Genomic DNA, 18,992 nt, shown 5'->3' with positions numbered 1-18,992 from the left:
CACTTTTGATCAATCGAATGCATCTTTGCTAAATAAAAATATCAGTTCCTTAAAATAATCTTGATTAAACTTTAACCCAAACTTCTGAATGCTAGTGTATGTATAAATAACCATAAGAGAGCATCAAAAATCACCTGTTCATAAAGATTGGCCAGCCAGTTCATGCCTTTGAGCTGGTAGCCCTTAAGTTTCCCATTGAAGATGGTGGGCTGGGGGATGTCTTCGCCTGCTTGAATAGATGGGTTTGATAAGCTGTAGCTCTCGCCGAAGCCAGAGCCAGACACGCTAGCCGTGTGCAGAGAGGCACTGCGACTGTCCTTTGCTTCCTCGTCAAACAACCTGGTCTACAGAACAAAAAAAGGGACATTGTAATAATTTCCAGCCAAAATTCATTAAGATAGACATGTATAATGTAAATCAAAGGTACTCCCACTTACTCTGGCCTGGTGGATCTGGTATGCCTCTTTTGCATTTTTAAGGGCCTGAGACTTGTAATATTCACTATCTGCAAAAGGACAGCATGAAAATTGACTCTAAAATGCATATGATTGTTATACGCATTTTGATAACATCTATCAGGGACAGAAAAAGATCATACCATAGTCCTCCTGGCCGACATTGACCATAACTCCTCCACCGATGTCAATCTGCCGTTGGGAGGTGTTGTCCTCAAGCTTGCGCAGGATCTCCTCCTCTGTGCCGTCTCCCCCAGCATCCTGCTTGCCCCCCATGAAGTGAGCATACAGCTCTGTCTGGGTGATCAGAAAGTTAAGCTTCCTCTGCTGACGCTTAGCCTGACGGGACACACAGGAAGAACTGTCAGGACAATGTTTTAGGAAGTGATTCTCAGCGAAATATCATTTCTAGTGCATATGTATTGATACCTCCCGCATCTCCTCATCAAGTTTGCGCTGCTCAAGAGCCTCTTTCTCAGCTCGCTTGCGGTGCTCCTTCTCCACCTTCTCATACTTCTTCCAGTACAGCAGCATCTCTTTGGTGAGGCGGCGTGCCCGTGGCAAAGTCTCTTTGCAATTCTTCTGCGCATGGATCGCAGCCCTCCGGACCTCACGCATACACTGATGGGCCAACTGGACAAGTGTACACATGCATTTTTAATGGCAGATTTTCAGTGTTGTCTCAGAATTTTGACCACACTATACACTATCATTCAAATGTTTAGGGTCAGTAAGATTTTGACTTTTATGCAGCAGGGATGCATTAAATTGATCAAAAGTGTCAGTAAAGATATTTACAATGTTACAAAAGATTTCTGTTTCAAATAAATTCTGTTTTAAGTTTGTATTCATTAAAGAATCCTGAAAAATGTTTCAATATCTTCAAAAATATTAAGTAGATCAACAATATTATGATAATAAATGTTGCTAGAGCACCAAATCAAAATATTAGAATGATTTTTGAAGGATCATGTGAAAATATTAGTGGTTGACCGATATTGTTTTTTTGACAGCCGATTCATTAGCCATTCAAAGATTTGTTTAAATTATGTAAATGCGTATTTGCTGAATGCTGACGGCAAATGAGAAAGTATTATAATGTTTGCCTTTCTATGACTAATAATATAAAAGCAATCGTTATAATACTGTTTGTATACATTTTAATTCCTTTGTTTAACAGTTCTATCGGATTATTAGACAGACTTCTATCCGTATTAGACAGAACTGTTAACGATGACGGCGAACAAGCGGGAGAATGTGAGCACTGTGTGCGCAGGCGCTGCCGCTCTCAGCGCCGTCAAAATAAAAGTCCCACCTCGAATGCATTGGCCTAACAGAAAAACTTATCGCCGATGCCGATATTTGGAAAATGCCAAATATCGGCCGATATATCGTCCTTGGCGATATATCGGTCGACCACTAGAAAATATGGCTAAAATTTGTATTTATATTTCAAAAATATTACTGAATTTTACTCCATTTTTTCCAAATGAATGCAGCCTCGGTGAGCATGAGAGATTTCTTTCAAAAACATTTCAAATTCTTACCAACCTCACTGGTAGTGTATGCAAAAAATAAACACCTCTCACCTTTCTGGCATTGGTTAAAACAAAGTTCCTTGCCGAGACTTTCTGTTTAAACGCCTGAAATGAGACAATGAAAACAGATTAAAGCAGGAACAGAAGAAACAGATATTGTGCGTGTCACAAAGCTCAATGGGATTCCAAACTGATGACCAAGAAAAATGCCTGTACCTTTGGGATTTCTTTTTTGGCAATTGTGAGCCAGACCTTTCGTCTACGAGCATTGAGCTGCTCAATGGTTAAGTGCTTCTTTTTGATCATGGGAAGAGGTGCATCATGAGAAAACTTGGCAAAAATTTTAGTAACGTGTGGCCGTCCCTCCATGGAGAACTCCTCTCCTCGTTTCTTCTTCTTTTTCATCTTTTTCTTGGCTATGTAAACAGAAGAAGAATGAGTATTCATGTGACTAGAAAACAGCTACTGTCGTCCTCTTTTGTTCTTTAGGCTTACCTTTACATTTCTTCTCTTCCTTGATTTTCTTTTTCTTGAGGCCCAGTAGGTGGCGCTGCTGCTCGTAGAATGGGTCGTGAGTGGAGAGGAGGCCTGTGCTGTAGTGTTGATAGTGCTGCAGCTGTGAACACAAAAACACACATTACCAACTGGTTCCATGAAGCTGTTTATGCGGGAGTAACTATCCCAGACTCAGCAAGTGTGTCGTACTTCTCTGCAGCTGTGAACACAAAAACACACATTACCAACTGGTTCCATGAAGCTGTTTATGCGGGAGTAACTATCCCAGACTCAGCAAGCGTGTCGTACTTCTCTGTCAGAGTGGAACTTGCTCTGGTGGAGTTTGGTGAACTTGTGCAGGCGCAGCATGTCCTGGAGCTCTTCCCGTGTCACTGTGAAGTCAGAATCATCCGAGTCCGTATCGGAATCTGTGGTGTCATCGCTCAGCACGATGCCCTGAAATTCACAAACAACCTCTCAAACATCAGACTGCTTAGACATGGAAATAAAGGAGGGTCACCAATAAATTACCAATAAAAAAATTTAATTTTTTGCCAGTTCGAATAGTAGTATGGAAATCTGTTTCCCCTTCAGAGTTAAAACAACTGTAATTTCATATCTAATTACTGCAAATCAAATTTATTTGTATTTTGTCATAACTGCAACTTCTAAGGGGCTAGCTATAGAAAAACAATTATTTATTTGCTTTTGTGTTCACTTGCAAAACGTTTGTGTTCCCCAGTGTTCAAAAACTTTCCTGCTCTCTCACAAAAGTATTGCGTTCCCCTAAGAAATGTAACATTTGCTCGTAAAAGCTTTAAAATATAATATTTCATCCTACCTCATTTCCATGACCAGCTCTGCGTTTGCTCACAAAAATGCAAAGTTTCTCTGGGACAACACAAAACTTTTTGTGAGAGAATGCAAACATTTTAGGAGTGAATGCAACGTTTCTTGGGGGGAACATTTTTTTCCATCACCATGTCCCCTTAGAGTTCATCATATCTCAATATTCTGAGTTTATTTCTTTTAATTGCGACTTTACTCTCACCAGTACTGCCACTTTATTTGTCATCATTTTGATTTTTCATATCACAGTTGAGACTATATTTCTTGTAACTGTCAGTTTATATTTTGCAAAGTGCCTTTATTAACTATTTTAAACGCAATTACTGGTTTTATTTATTTTTTTACTCTGAGGAGGAAACAGGCTTCTACAAAGCAGGGATTGGATTTAGATAAAGGTTTTCCCAGAATTACTGTACTGTTGTATAAATACATTACCTTTAGCCATTTCCTGCTTTTCTTCAGTTTCGAGAAGTTATACAGACTGGCCTTGTCAGCTTTGTGCTCTGTGGATGAGTTTGGGGTTTAAGGTCAATTGTTTTTACTCATTAAAAACTTTCACTCCTAAATAAATGAATAGTACTTTTGAAAAATATGTTTAAAATCATATACACATTAGAATGCCTCTTGAAGGCCGCCATTTTGAAATCACATGACCAGCCAAATACTACTCGTTTTATCATAGTAATGAGATAAAATGTACTTAATACTACATCCACGGCATTAGATGCAAACAGAAGTCCAAGACAACTGGTCAGCGCAATATATACAGAAAATTACATTCTTATGTTATATAACATGGCTATTTTTTATTTTATGTGTTGTACCTTGCAGCACAGCTCCATTGAGAGTGCCACACTCTGCCTCTCCATCTCTGCAGGAGTCCTTGGACTCGTTCTCAGGCTTGATGTGATCATCTTTCACTGCCAGCAGTGGGTTAGACGGGGCCAGAGAAGGACCCTCACCCAAACCACCATCACTGTCATCGCTGATATAGAGAAGCACACAAAAACACAACCATAAACAAACCACCACAGGCCTTACAACCAAGCTGCAGTGCAATATTTCCCATAAAACATTTACTATTAGCCTTTGGTGTTTGGAATTATTGGGAATGGAGAAACATTCTAAAACAACAAAATAGCTAAAAATCACAAACAGGGTTGGGACATTATAGTCGCTAAGGATTTTGTAAAGGCATGGTAGTCATGCAGTGACTCAAAAGGTCAAAAAGGACCTCTATGCCTTTGAGAACTACACAACCAATTACCTGGAAATGCTCTGGTTAAAAACAGCAGCAGTCTGCCTTAGAAAAGTGTCTAGACGGAGGGATCGCTCAAGGTACTGCAGGTGAAGTGGTTTGGCCAACTTTGAGCATGTGGCGTCTCCCACGCCATCCTGCTCTGAGGCCATAGGTAGAGGTTAAGAGCCTGAAAGGGCGATCACTGCAAATGCAACACGGAAAGTGTTTGTCGTTAACTCTAAATGAGGTTATGAAGATCATCTGAATGCTTTGAATCAAGGTAATAAAACTGTGGTCAAAGAACAGTACAGTACCTTTGAAGAATGAAACTTCATATTTCACAATTTCAACATTCAGTGCACCAGAAATGATGAATCTGAAACAGAAAAGGATGTGATGTTGACTTATTTACTGCATGTACTGATGAAACTGTCCACTCTTATATAGACATAATCACTGTAAGATTTATTGCACATTTAGAACAAGAATATTGCATTTAAATATTCAGAACTGGATGAAAAAAACGCATATGCACATGGCATACTGGCAGTGTCTGAAAGAGAATGATGTGGATTGAGATTAATACAGCTGACAAGTTTATTGATAGCATACTGAAATGTAATACTGATTTTATTCCACTGTTGTAGCAGGATGTGGGCAACAGAGGTGCTAATCAACATAATAAACAGCCTTTTGTAACTGGGCTTTTTAGATGTGCATGTGTTCAGAGATTCAGTTTTAAGAAAAGTAGATTTTCTTTATTAATTACATTATTGTTCAAAACTTTGAGATTGGTAAAAAAAAAAAAAGTATGCTTTTGGAAAAAGTCAATTATTCTCACTAAGGCTGCATTTATAAAGCTTTTATAAGGCTGCATTGATAAAGCTCATTCTGATTTATTTGATCAAAAATACAATACCATTGTGAAATATTATTGCAATTTGAAATAACTCTTTTTTTTTTATAGATTTTACAGTGTAATTTATCCTTGTGATGGCATTGTGATCATTACACCAGTCTTCAGTGTCACACGATCCTTCAGAAATCATTCTAATATACTGATTTGCTGTTCAAGAAACATTTATCATTATAAATGTTGAAAACAGTCATGCTGCTTCATATTTTTGTGTAAAATGAGATACATTTGTAACAAGTCTTTACTGTTACTGTCACTTTAAAATCATAAAAGTAAAAAATCTTACTGACCACAAACTTTTGAATGATAGTGCATCTTTTTAGCTTTAAATGCTTGTGTGTCAGCTTTGAGGCCATCTATGATTGTGTAATCTTAAAACTCAACAGAATGAACTTTTATCAGATTTACGTTTAAAATAGTGTTTTTCTTTTAGAAAAAGACAAAAGATTTACTTGACATTTTATCAAAAGATATTGATAACTCATCTTGCACTGACTGCACATATTATTATTTTTTTTTTCAAATCAAATGCTCTCTAGAATGAGACTGTCCACACCATCTAAAGACACTTGTAATAAATAAGTACCAAGTAGCAAATCATGTTTTTGTGGCATGAAGTGATTTCCTGGGGTCTAATGTTGAGAAAACGTAGCAACAAATCTCTGTACGTCACAATACGGAATAAAAAAAATCTGTTGCTACTTCTGTTTCATTGCAACTTAAAAAAATAAAAAATAAAACGTGAAGTGCATGGATGAATTGTTGAATATTGAACTAATGAATTGATGAATTGTTCATAACATTCAGAAAATAGATAAATAGAAAATAGTATGAATTTCCTTCTCATACCCTTTTTAAAGAATAGAGAATGCTCAAACCAAAAGTATTACTTATATTAAAATAGGCATTGTTTTATTGAAAATGCACCATTAGAAATGAATTTACATCTGTGAGTAGTAATTCACTGGTGCATTTGCACAGGGTTTGAGAGTTTTTGTAAACATAACTGAAGCACTGACACCACTAGTGTTTTAGTGCCCCCATTTAACCATTTCCTGGATGCAATATCACAAATACAGCAAAGACTACGAGTTACAATTCTCACTTCAATAGTTTGGCTACTCACTAGGCTTTAACGCCCAGGGAACTATTATTACACCATCAATAAACGCATGTGTTAAACTGCCAAATATTGGTCAATTTTGGTTTCTTCATTTGAGACAACGCAATTTATAAACCTTACGCACACTGATGATACAGACTAATACGAGCGTAGTCTTTTATATAATGAGGAAATGTACAGCGGAGCAAGGTGTCTTAAGACTCATAATGAAATCCAGGTAAAACTATTGTTCACACAATATTATCGACAGGGTGATATTTTATATCCGACTTAGCTTAGCTAGCACTCTAAACTGGCTAGGTTTAGCTAATGCTAAGCGTCTCAGCAGCCAGTGCTGCTTGTTAATCTAAATCCAGGGTTACTGTATATGTTGCTAGTTAGCAGAGCTACAATATAAGGTAAATTTGAGCCACGACCACTAAGAACGAGCTTTATTGGTTTTTTTAAAAGCAAGGCTATGAAGTTTAGCTGACTGCTATTTGGAATAACCGGGTTTATAGTATCATGTCAAGTTCTTGATCATTTTGAATAATTTAAATGGGTTCTGTCTCTTTAAGGCCACCACCTCTTTGTCAAATGAAATGTAGGGAGATATGATTTAAAATGATTCGTAAGATTTCTGTGGCCTTGTTCCACGTGAGGTCAAGCACCATCTGTCCCGTCTCATGTCTATATGTACTGCGGGAGTCGAGGAGGCCAGTAGATCTGTGATTCCCATTCTAATTCTTTCTCCCTCCCGGCCATCTTCCCCCATTGCTCCCCCACCAGGTTCCTCATACACGCTAGCTCACCTTGTCCCCCGTGTCCGCCGTTTTTGCTCTGTCTCTGTTGCAGCCGACTCGCAGCTCTCTGTCTCCAAAATGGCGGTTGTGAGAGGAGAGAGACCGTGAGTCGGTAGCAGTAGAGAGGCGGCCACTTTCAGTAACTGAGAGAGCAGGGACACGGCGCCATGGCGAGGACAGAATGGGGCACAGGCGTACCAATCAAATAGAGAGCGAAGGCTGCAATCTTATAAGCATTCAGGGACGTATCATAATAAATTACTAGTAGCAGAAAGAAAAGTGTAGTTTCGTTTAAAAAAGATAGTGTTGAAGAATTCGACCCATTATAAATTTACTGGTTTATTGGAGGAGCGTATAATGGCTATCGGAGTTCTACTGATTGTGCCTAGAAAAACCGAACGTTGCCGAAGGTCTAATGACGTAACACTTTCCGAATGTAGCCTCAAAATATCGCGTGATTGGGACTTGACGTAGAATTTGTCACAGTTCTACATATATAGCATTAATGCAATATGAAAATGTCTATTTCTTATGCTAATTATCTTGCTTGCCAAAATGTATCCATAAATGTAAGATATTAAAAGTAACCCTATTTTCAATCAATCAAATCAAATCAATCAATCAATCAATCAATCAATCAATCAATCAATCAATCAATCAATCCATCCATCCATCCATCCATCCATCCATCCATCCATCCATCCATCCATCCATCCATCCATCCATCCATCCATCCATCCATCCATCCATCCATCCATTTATCTATCCACTTCCTGTAACAAAAAGCTACTAAAACTTGGAATGTAAGCTCACATTATTATTATTATTATTTTTTGGTACATAAGTGATCTATTTAACATAAGCGATCTATTTAAATTTGTCTTTGTTTTTTATTTTCTCATTTTATATATTTTCCTTTAGAGACGTGTCATAGCGCTGTGCATAAACCCTTGGCTATTTTCCCTTGGAATATGTTATTTATTTATTGTATACATTTGTTGAAAAAATAAATAAATAGCACTAATGAACAGAGGTCATTTAATTTAATCAAATAAATAACACCAACAACTTAAAATGTGCTTAGATACAAAATTATATTTATACATTTCTCACCAATTAATTATTTTTTTTTTTTTTTACAAAATGAAATAATTTTCCATAAAATATCTGTGCACACTTTTGCCCCATAACATTGTATCACAACAAAGTCTGGTCAGATAGCAATCATTTATTATATTTTGCTGCATACATTAAAAAATATATTATTCACATTACTCAATGCGAAATGAAAACAAGTGCATATTACATTTTGAAGTGACTAAGAAAGCAACATAAAATCAAAGAAGACCATTTGTATAGTACATATCTGTTAACAGAACCATGTTAATGCTCATTAATTCAGCATGTAGCATATAACATTCTAAACAAATTACAACTTTCACAATGCACAAATGGTTAAACTTTCAGCATATGTACAATGAATAACAGCAGCCCTCAAATGAACTCATGGAGAAGTGTGTCCTTCAGAGCCAGCTGGACATCTCTTGATCAAACTTCTGTGGATCTATGAAAGGCTTGTCAATGGATTTGATCATCAGCTCACCACAGTAGACACACTCACACGCTATGATGTCATCAATTTCAGACTTGATCTGCTCTCTGCTTCCTTGACCCTTGCCTAAGCTGACCGTATCCTCCTCTCTGGGCCTGTGCCTGGATTTGGTGGTCTGTGTGGTCGCTGGCAGCTTCTTCTGTAGCTCCTCCAATTTATTCTGCTTATAGGAAGTGAGGTGAGGGATGACTTCCTGTAAGAGGCAATCATAATGGAACATGTGCCCACAAAGGAAGAGATAGAAAGGTCGGTTGAGCAAGGGGAAATCACAGGTGGCACATTTTTCCTGAGACTGCACCACCCCGTACTTGTTCCTCATCTCCTGGATGTCTTCACGGATGCGTTTGGCACTTTCTGTGGCCTCCTCCATTTCTTGTTTCAGCTCCTCAATGTGTTGGTTGTACTCTTCCAGGGAGTTGCAAATTGCCTCCTTGAAGTGGTCTATCGTAACAAAATCTGGAAAGAAAGGCAAGATGTCCTCAATCTTAAGAAGGTTGCAACTGGACAGACAGTTCATGGCCTTCTTGACATCTTTCTCCTCCTGAACCACATGACGAGCAATCTTCAGCCACAGCTTCTTCCTCAACTCCTCGTCATCCTCTGGAAGGTCGGCGCAAGACTTGGCCAAATCTACATCCACCTAAAGGGATAAACAAAAAAGTAAATATATAATTATCCCAATATAGACAGTTTTAAGGGTCAATGGTTGTAATGATTATTATTTTTGAAAAATCTTTTCAAATCAAAATTAAAATAAAATAAAATTAATACATGCAATGATTTGAATACCTCTTTTATGATGAGGTGTTCTGTGTTTAATTTCTGAAAATTTCATTTCTATATTGGGGGGGGTTATAATGTAAAAAATTCAGGGTGATAACTTTTCTAATATCATAATGAGGTAAAAAGCTTCATCATGACTCAAAGGGGGGGGGGATTTTCATTTCATGCTGAATTTAAAAGATTTTTCATAGCTCCTTAACAGAAATAAAGGAGAATGTAAAGAGAATAAAAGCACACATACCTGTAGAGCTAGATCCACAGCTTCCTCATACAGCTCCATAATCTTGTAAACCAAGACGCAGGCCTGCAGGTACCCATGTTCGGCACAAAGGCGCAAGGCATATTTCAAGTCATAGTGGATGTCGGAGACGTGCGTTCCCGCTTGTTCGAGGTACCACAACAGAGAATCCGGCTTGTGTTTGGCATAAAGCGAGAGTAAGTAATTGTGAATGGCTTCGTCTTTGACATCCAGCTCATACACACAGAACTCCATGTACCGGATGGTCTCATTTATCTGCTGCATGCTGCCCATCTGGCTGTAGTTCACCAGCGCTGGGATCAGATTCTTGGGATCCAACCGATTTCCCATCTGAATCCATGCATCGACCACCTTTTTGGGGATGTGCTGCATGAGAACTGGGGAGAACTTGTAGAAGAGCTTGTCATCGCAGTGTTTGGAGAGAACATCTAAAGCTGCACTGTAGTCATCGTGCTGGCAGTAATGAGATATAACGCGTTCATAATCTTGCATGATGACCGAGAAATACACCATGTTGTCCACGTCGCCGTGACTAGCGAGCAGGTCGTAGATGGTGTTGCGATTGTTGTAGAAGCACTCTTTATGTTTGGGGCTTTTAAGAAAGGTGCGGAACTCTTCGCGGGTCTCCAGAAAGAGGTGTTGTTTGCCGTCATCGGTCTCCAGTTGACCAAGCCGATTCAGATAGAGTTCTGTCAGCCAGGTGACCAGCAGGGTGATCTGAGTCTTCTCGGTGGGCTTGAGGTTGGTCACCTTCTTAATCAGAAACTCTTTCAAGGCCTCCTCCTGCTTGGCCTCGATGAACCTCAGCGCAATCTCCTCAAAGTAATTCTGAGTGACAGCGTAGCATTTGGCGCTCTCCAGGTAGCGCTTGTTCTGGAAGCAGTGCTCCGCCTCTTTGGCAAGCACCGTATCTAGGCATTCAGGTCGGTCTTTGCAGTACTCTTTGGCCAGGTCAAACTTATTCATGTTCATGTACATCTGCCAAACGTCCCGCGCCTCCCTCTGGATGTGGTAGCGAAACACAGCTTTCTCGGTGTAGATCCACACGAGCCCAGTGATGGGGTCTTTGATCATCTTTTTTAGAGTGCCGAACTTTTCTGGAAACACATCTTCGTGCACTACCTGCCCATTCAGAGTGCAGATACCCTTGACGCGATCTGGGAGCAGGAGCAGGAAGTGAAACTGTGTGAGTACTATAGAGATGGGCTTGACGCAGTTTAAATCAATGTCTGATGTGTATTCCCACACTTGAACATCACTGAGTAGAGAGTCGGGCCGCACATAGTCTAGCTGTCCATACAAAACCCCATTTCCCATCATCCATGCAAAGGTCTTCGGGGAGCTGCGCAGCTTTGACGTGTAGAACGTAATCTCACTGTAGCCCATATTGACTGGAAACTCCTGGAAGCTGGGTAGGAGATCCTGGTTCTGGGCAAAGATGGAGCTGAACCCCTGCTGCTCGGATCCCTCTGCCAGCTTTCCTACGAACTGGAAAAGGCGTTTCCGTGTGGTCACAACAATGAAGTACTTGGATTCCAAACCACGTTCCACCTCGAGGCAACAAACCGGAGCTGGCTTACCATCCTCCTCCAGGGAATGAACCTCTTTGAAGTACTGGTCTGGGTTAGTGTTGAACAGAGAGCCCTCTGAGGCAGAGATCTCCGCTTCAAAGATGATTCCCTGGCTGGTGCCGACCAGAATCGGCCCAGTGTTGGTCTCAGAGCCGATTAATTTGTTCCATCCTATGCTTTCAATCAGGTGACCTCTCCATCGTGACAAACTTCGGACCTTTTGAATGTTTCGGTTTAGGTATACACATTCGTTTGCGGTGAGGCTGATGACCAAATGTGACCCTGAAAGGCAATTGATAAGGTCATTTTACAGACTGCATTCAACACTAAATTCGAAATTTAAAAAAGCCAGGCCTGAGCTTTTTTTTTTTTGCATAAGATCCATCTTCAGTCAATGCTAAACACAGGTGTAAATGGGGTATAAAATGACCATGTCACATTTGTATTGTAAAAGCTAATCCATCTGATCAGCCTAATCACTTGTCAACTGTGCTGAAGAGAGTTTTGTTTTTTTTACTTTGCTGCTAAACCTGTATTTTAAATGTATTTTTATTTTTAAATTTACAGCTCTATATATACATTTATCTATATACATTTTTGAAAATGTATTAATATTAATTTCTAAATTATTCAATATTATTAAACATTAAAATCATGACATACATGGCAAAACCTTATGGTACTATCACAAGATAATCTTGCAATGTCAGACATTTAGACCAAGCTAACCAGTTGAAAAAGTTGATGAGCCTACTCATCTGTCAATCAACCGATGTGCCAAAAAGAGATTTCGAACTTTACTGGTTACAGCTTTAAACAAAAATAAAATTACAATATATTTAATTATTCACTTCTCATTTAATTTGTTTACTATTTAATATTTATTTTTAAATGATTTAATATTATTTGTTATTAAAACTTTAAATGACGGCATACATAAGTGCAAAACATAATTAAACTGATTAATTTGTGCTATTTACTCTTACACAAAAAGAAAAAAAGGAATAATTGTTAAAAACAAAACCTCAACCTCAATGCCAGCTAGTCAGACCAAGCTGACTAGTTTAAAAAGTTAACAGAAAACTGAAAAATGTTTAATTTTTGCAAAGCTTAAACAGTGTTTGCACATCACAACAAATGCTGTCTCACCTGACCATTTGTGAATGGATCACACAAGACAGATCTTAATACCAGGTTTAAACAGCGAATTAGTTTCACTCAATGACATTGTAGAGCATTACATGATATAAATCATATCAAAAACTTTCATTCATGTGTTTATTCATTGTACTCGTTTCCAAGCATTGAAAATATACATTTTCCTAATTGAATTTCCCAGTTCACATCTGTTAAACTACTTTGGAATGCTTCTTTTGTCATACTAATTTCCATGTAAATCTAATCAAACCACTTGGGTCTAATGACATCTAATAGATGGGCCAAATGCATTTAAATCCTCTTACAACAAGTGACGTGACATGTGGAAGTTCACAAGGTGTGAACATTGACACGTGATTACCTGTAGGATCTAGGAAAAGTTTGTGCACTTTGCTATCATCCTTTCTTCCCAGTTCAATCTGATTTGGCTGATCAGGTTTTCCAAGATCAATTCTGAAACATAATATGCATGACAACAATTAAACTGCTCTGTAAATGTTTTTAAAAGGTTTTACAGGGATTCATCCTATATATTTTTACAACATGTATTATGCAAATTAATCATAATTCTGACAGACCTATCATTTTGGGAAGTCGTGGCCTAATGGTTAGAGAGTCGGACTCGTAACCCAAAGGTTGCGGGTTCGAGTCTCGTACCGGCAGGGATTGTAGGTGGGGGGAGTGAATGTACAGCGCTCTCTCCCACCTTCAATACCACGACTGAGGTGCCCTTGAGCAAGGCACCGAACCCCCAACTGCTCCCCGGGTGCCGCAGCATAAATGGCTGCCCACTGCTCCGGGTGTGTGTTCACGGTGTGTGTGTGTTCACTGCTCTGTGTGTGCACTTTGAATGGGTTAAATGCAGAGCACTAATTCAAAGTATGGGACACCATACTTAGCCACATGTCAAAAAAAAAAAAAAAAAAAAAATTAGTAATTGATTGATTGATTGATTACAATAACACAAATAAAAGGCAGATTAAGTGATTTTTATCCCAATTTAACATAACGTGGCCAGATTAAATATGCATTTCAAAGAGGATTGTCTTTAATGGTCCAAATCCTCCCTGCTTAGTCCTTTCACCTTTCAATACTCAGACAATAAAATACACAATCACTAATTGCATGTACATAAACTAATCAATGCAAAACTTATCAACTGCAAAATCTCCCAATTAAACAGCTGTTGATAACACAGAGTAGAGAAATTGCAGCTTTACCTCAGCAGGGTGTCTTTCCCCAGACTCATGCATAACTGGTTGTTGCACACTGAGAAATGGTTGATTTTTTCGGGAGGTGAGAAATCGATGCGCTGCTTGTTGAAAATAGGTTTCTCTTCCTCCAACCTAACATTCACAAACCCTTTGAAAGAAAAAAAAACTTAATGTAAAGTACCACAGTCACCCAAAGTGGAATCATAATGTCTGCAAATATACTAAATGATGCAGAAGTAGAGGTTTGTACCTGAATGAGTAATCCCGATGTTGGCCGCTGACACACGGCTGTGTTGACGGATGTTCTGAGAATCTTCATATTGATCCAGAATAGATGCCATTGCAAATGATCATATATTCCCAAAACTACAGTATGTACAACAAACACTGAACCTGTGTTTACATTGCACGTAAAGACAGTATTTCTACCAGCCGTTCCCACCCACAACACGCTAGCATGTGAGCTAAATGTCCAGTTCAAAAGCTCATTTACTGACAATACCCCCGTTATGTGCTAGGGAATGGAACTAAAACAGATAAAAAATTAAACGAAACTGAGCTATAAATTATATTTTATCAATTAACAAGGACAGAACTAAGTGACCGAGCTGCGTTGTGTGAGTTGCTGTCTTGGTCAGCTGATGAATATCATGTGATTACATGACAAAATTTCACTGCTGTTCTTTATCTGTCCACGAAGTGGCACTGTTCAGTTAAGGATTGATTCTCATGCATTGAAATTTTGTGTAATTAAATATCACAGTTATATTAGGATTATGCTTAATTTGTTTACGTTTAAAAAAATCAATTTTTAATCAATCATGGCAGCCTAATAATATATCCAGATCCAAAGATAAAGGTCTAAAAATAGTTCTAAAAATAAAAATGAAAGTGCAGACCGTCTTTATTTTGAACATTTTTACACGGCTCGTGTATAACAAGTCAATCGACCAGGTCCAGTTTAGATGACTTAAAGATGATGACTGTGTAAAACGCCTAGGGACATTGCTGTATTCTACATTTGGTATGTTTAATATTTAAAGGGTCTATTTAATTGCATAATACAAAAACCTCCAGTAGTAAAATAAATTGTATTTAACAGTTTAGAAAAGACATGCACTTTGTTTCATTGAGAATCGTTTGGGATTAAAATCGTTAACGAATCATTAAATGGCTCATCTGTGTTCTTTCCATTGAGGCCCGTGACTGTGGTGGGCGTGGCTATGCAAAGTCAAGCCTCTCCGTCTCGCTGATTCAAAAGGCAGAGAGGTTCCGTCACAGATCAGAGAGAGAGAGTCAATTCAGCTTTTGAGCTGTGAAAGTAATGAGTCACTCATCAGTCTCAACCCAATACTGTGGAGTTTAACAAGTTTTCCTGAAGACCCTTCTTCTTGGCTTTAATTGTTAGACATGCCCCCTCAAATGGACTACTTTTACCACGAGTCAAGAGTTCCGTCCGTGTGTTTAGAGCAGGACGACGCGCTGGAGCCTGCGATCAGCTGTATGCTGGTTGGGGATGGTGCGGTTGGGAAGACTAGTATGATTGTCAGCTACACAACCAATGCTTGTGGAAGTTATCTTTTTTTAAAATGCTGTTTGTTTTTATAACAGTTCTGTTTGAACCGTTTTAACTGTTCTGTTTTGATGCCTCAGGCAAGAAGGATGTACCGCTTGATCATTTTATCTGTCTTCACTATTGTTTTGCCTTTTGATCAAATTCAAGCAACACTTTTAAACAGCTTCTCCTTCAGTGTTTCTTTGCATCATCTAAAAATAAATTTAAAGGGCAAAATACATTTCCATTACTTTTTTTCACAATGCAACTGTGCAAGTTCTTCTTTTTTTCCTGCTTTAAGTGTCATATGTGAAAGTTGTGTATTTCCACAATTGTATAAAGTTCCTCTTAAATATTAAATAAACAATGTTGAAAATGGATATTGTTCCCTAATTATATTTTTTAGCTTAGTTAAGCAACAATGTAAGCTATTACATCATTCAAGAGGCGGTGCAATTTTTTAAAATATTTTTGTCTTTTTTTTGTCTTTTATGCTCGACAAGGCTGCATTTATTTAATCAAAAATACAGTACAAACTATAATATTCTGAGGTATAATTAAAAAAAGAACTTCTATTTTCATATATTTTGAAATGTAATTTATTCATGATGGCAAAGCTGAATCGGCAGCCATTACTCCACTCTTGAGTGTCACATTATCCTTCAGAAATCTTTCTAATATGCTCATTTGGTGTGCAAGAAACATTTATTATTATCAGTGTTGAAAACATTTTTTGTGGAAACCATTTAAAAAAAACTTTAATGAAAAGTAGGTTCAAAAGAACATATATTTAAAATAGAAATAATTTGTTACATTATAAATATCTTCACTGTCACTTTTGATTAATTTAATATTTTTGCTGAATATTACCATTTGAAATATTTTCCCCAAACTAATTAAAATGAGCTTGTGAATTTTTAAATTCACTTTGATTAAAAATAATTAAATGACTAAATTAAATGTGGTTATGAGAACAAATATCGCTTTGCTTACACACACTATGTGCTACTAAATTATGTACATAGCAAACAAATGTTAGAGATCTGAATACGCTTCCCAAACAGCATGAGTACTTGATGTAAATGGTCCTGCAAATATCTTCAGAGGGTGTAAATGAGACACAGAGAAGTGTCAGGTACTGAAGGAATATGAATATGTTGTGAACTCACACTTCTCCGCTCCGACGTCTCATGCTGGGACTTTGAGCCGAGTTCAGATGAATGTGGGAGAGGATGTCACTCACGTACCCTTGAAGTGTAAACAGAAGACAAAGGGTTTGTTGCTGTTGTTCGTAGTGAACTGCTCAAAATGAAATTCAGACTGTTACGTTGGCTAGACTTTTTTTTTTTTTTTCAAGTGTTCTACATCCCTAAACCCTAAGATATAATAAATAAATAAATACACTGAACAAAATTATAAACGCAACGATCAGCTGTATGCTGGTTGGGGATGGTGCGGTTGGGAAGACTAGTATGATTGTCAGCTACACAACCAATGGATACCCTACGGATTACAAACAGACGGCTTTTGACGTCTTCTCAGGTGAGCGGGTGATCTTTGACCCCTTCTAAACCCTGATGGTTAAGTTAAAGTAATTAGATGAATCATGAGGATGAAAACTTAAGAGTTTTTAAATTCTGCTTATTCAGGACAAGTTCAGGTGGATGGGACCCCTGTGCGGATTCAGTTGATGGATACAGCTGGACAGGTAAAAGTTTCAACTCTTTTGTCAATCTGTGGTAAATTTAATCAAATATCTCACAGAAGTTGTAGGACTTTCTTGAGAGTTTACATTTTGTGAATGGATAAAGTATGTAAACTTTGCTCAGAAAAGTTTGTAAATTGTAAACTTTGTTTAAAAGTTTGTCAAACGTAAAGATCATTTAAAAGTCTGTAAAGTGTCAATTAAAAAAGTTTATAAAGTGTAAATTTTATTAAGTAAAAGTTTTTTAACTTTGTCAAGTGTTCTTATCTGTCGTTGTCTTTGATTGCAGGAAGAATTTGATGAATTCAGATCTCTGTCTTACGCACACACAGATGTCTTCCTTCTCTGCTTCAGTGTGGTTAACCCCACGTCATTCCAGAACATAACCAAGAAATGGATCCCTGAGATTCGTGCGTGTAACCCATCCTCCCCCATCATTTTAGTCGGAACTCAGTCGGACCTTCTGTTGGACGTTAACGTTCTCATAGACTTGGACAGGTACAAGGTCAAACCCGTCTTCAGCTCACGGGCACGGAGCCTCGCTGAGAAGATCAGGGCCGCCGAGTACGTGGAGTGTTCGGCCCTGACCCAGAAGAACCTAAAGGAGGCCTTCGATGAGGCAGTATTCGCGGCTATTAAACACAAGGCCAGGAAGGCCAAAAAACTGAGACTGTCAGACAGACGAGCTAAAGCTTTTTCCAAATGCAGCTGGAAGAAGTTCTTCTGCTTCATCTGACCCTGTGGGTCAAAATGTGTAGACTGTTTACATGAGATATTAATTTATTTTGGACAGTGTGTTTACCTACGGTCATTCAGCTTTATTTTCTGGGTGGAGTTGTTTGATCTGTCGGGAACTTCCCAGGAAATGTTCAAGGGACGTTTGAGAGCTGTTGTGTTACTCAACACAATGTTTAAGGAGCGTTTTAATCACACAAGCTGTATAAGTAACACATGCTGTAAGATTTATAGACACATTATGAAGAAGGATTAGAGAAAACTACTCCTTAAATCATTTATTGTTCACAAAGAGCACCTACCATATGTAAATGAATGAATTTGCATGAGCTGGATAGCTGCCTATTCAAAGCTTGAATGGTGCTCACGTGGAGATGTCTCTGATGGTCGAGGGGGATAGGAGCGGGTATCTGTCTTATCTCTTTTGTGTCGGGCGCTACTTAGACAGTCTCTTTCATATGCAACAGCCCAAACTAAAGCCAATGTGTGAGTTTTCTCCTTCTTAGGTGCCTGTGACCACATAAATCCAACATCAGGCTTACAATGATTCAGCCTGTTCTCCTGATAAATCTTAGCTGGGGATTGTCTTGCAAATTGGCAAGACAAGATTATTAGACTTGTGTGAAAATGGTTTCCTGCATCCGGGGAAAATTCGGCAGAGTTGTTCCTGGTTTCCTAAGATGGGTTTAGCGTCCTCTCTTGTGTAAATCTATTGTGAGAGCACATACACAAATGAAAGTATAGAAGCCCAGCCCATTTTGTGGAGCCGTAGCTTGGTTATGTTTATTTTAATCTTTTACTGACAGTGTGTTCTTCTCGCAGGGAAACGGTACTGTCTTTGTTACAAATATGCTTCTTGTGGAAGTTATCTTTTTTTAAAATGCTGTTTGTTTTTATAACAGTTCTGTTTGAACCGTTTTAACTTAGATTTAAATCAGCACAGCCAGCGAAGGATCGAACGCAACTGTTTTGAACGAGTGCACCTTTTTTTTAACAACCAAG

At 38.3% G+C, this 18,992-nt stretch overlaps 3 protein-coding genes across 5 annotated transcripts in view; 1 reads left to right on the top strand and 2 right to left on the bottom strand.

Annotated features, from left to right (window-relative positions):
- Nucleotides 1–7,501, bottom strand: part of ino80 (INO80 complex ATPase subunit) — a 43,119-nt gene extending 35,618 nt beyond the window's left edge. For both annotated transcript variants that reach the window (XM_016460001.1, XM_016460002.1), the window contains exons 1-13: nt 7,408–7,501; nt 4,892–4,953; nt 4,605–4,779; nt 4,162–4,322; nt 3,773–3,840; nt 2,798–2,944; nt 2,489–2,609; nt 2,210–2,409; nt 2,045–2,098; nt 885–1,088; nt 599–794; nt 438–505; nt 135–344 (exon numbers count right to left, since the gene is read on the bottom strand). In XM_016460001.1, coding sequence (XP_016315487.1) covers nt 135–344; nt 438–505; nt 599–794; nt 885–1,088; nt 2,045–2,098; nt 2,210–2,409; nt 2,489–2,609; nt 2,798–2,944; nt 3,773–3,840; nt 4,162–4,322; nt 4,605–4,747 — 1,572 coding nt within the window. In that variant the 5' untranslated portion in view covers nt 4,748–4,779; nt 4,892–4,953; nt 7,408–7,501. The remainder of the gene's footprint in view (nt 1–134; nt 345–437; nt 506–598; nt 795–884; nt 1,089–2,044; nt 2,099–2,209; nt 2,410–2,488; nt 2,610–2,797; nt 2,945–3,772; nt 3,841–4,161; nt 4,323–4,604; nt 4,780–4,891; nt 4,954–7,407) is intronic.
- A 1,153-nt stretch (nt 7,502–8,654) lies between these two features.
- On the bottom strand, nt 8,655–14,643 carry vps18 (VPS18 core subunit of CORVET and HOPS complexes). The gene is made up of 5 exons (XM_016460059.1): nt 14,246–14,643; nt 14,002–14,143; nt 13,143–13,234; nt 10,035–11,905; nt 8,655–9,650 (listed from the first exon to the last, which is right to left on the bottom strand). Exons 1-5 carry the CDS (start codon nt 14,334–14,336, stop codon nt 8,922–8,924), a joined length of 2,925 nt encoding a protein of 974 aa, XP_016315545.1. The 5' UTR covers nt 14,337–14,643; the 3' UTR covers nt 8,655–8,921.
- Nucleotides 14,644–15,241: 598 nt separating this feature from the next.
- On the top strand, nt 15,242–18,171 carry rhov (ras homolog family member V). 2 transcript variants are annotated; one of them, XM_016459995.1, is made up of 4 exons: nt 15,242–15,540; nt 17,017–17,092; nt 17,200–17,258; nt 17,545–18,171. In XM_016459995.1, the coding sequence occupies exons 1-4, from the start codon at nt 15,406–15,408 to the stop codon at nt 17,989–17,991; spliced, it is 717 nt and encodes a 238-aa protein (XP_016315481.1). In that variant the 5' UTR covers nt 15,242–15,405; the 3' UTR covers nt 17,992–18,171. The 2 variants fall into 2 exon arrangements, with proteins under 2 accessions (XP_016315481.1, XP_016315480.1); XM_016459994.1 differs by having other exon boundaries at nt 15,244–15,504; nt 16,993–17,092.
- Nucleotides 18,172–18,992: the final 821 nt, after the last annotated feature.

Source organism: Sinocyclocheilus anshuiensis, unplaced genomic scaffold (assembly GCF_001515605.1).
Source record: "Sinocyclocheilus anshuiensis isolate Anshui unplaced genomic scaffold, SAMN03320099.WGS_v1.1 scaffold1341, whole genome shotgun sequence".
Classification (NCBI taxonomy): Eukaryota; Metazoa; Chordata; class Actinopteri; order Cypriniformes; family Cyprinidae; genus Sinocyclocheilus; species Sinocyclocheilus anshuiensis.
Note: the sequence above shows the minus strand (reverse complement) of the source record. Positions and strands in the feature narration are given on the sequence as shown.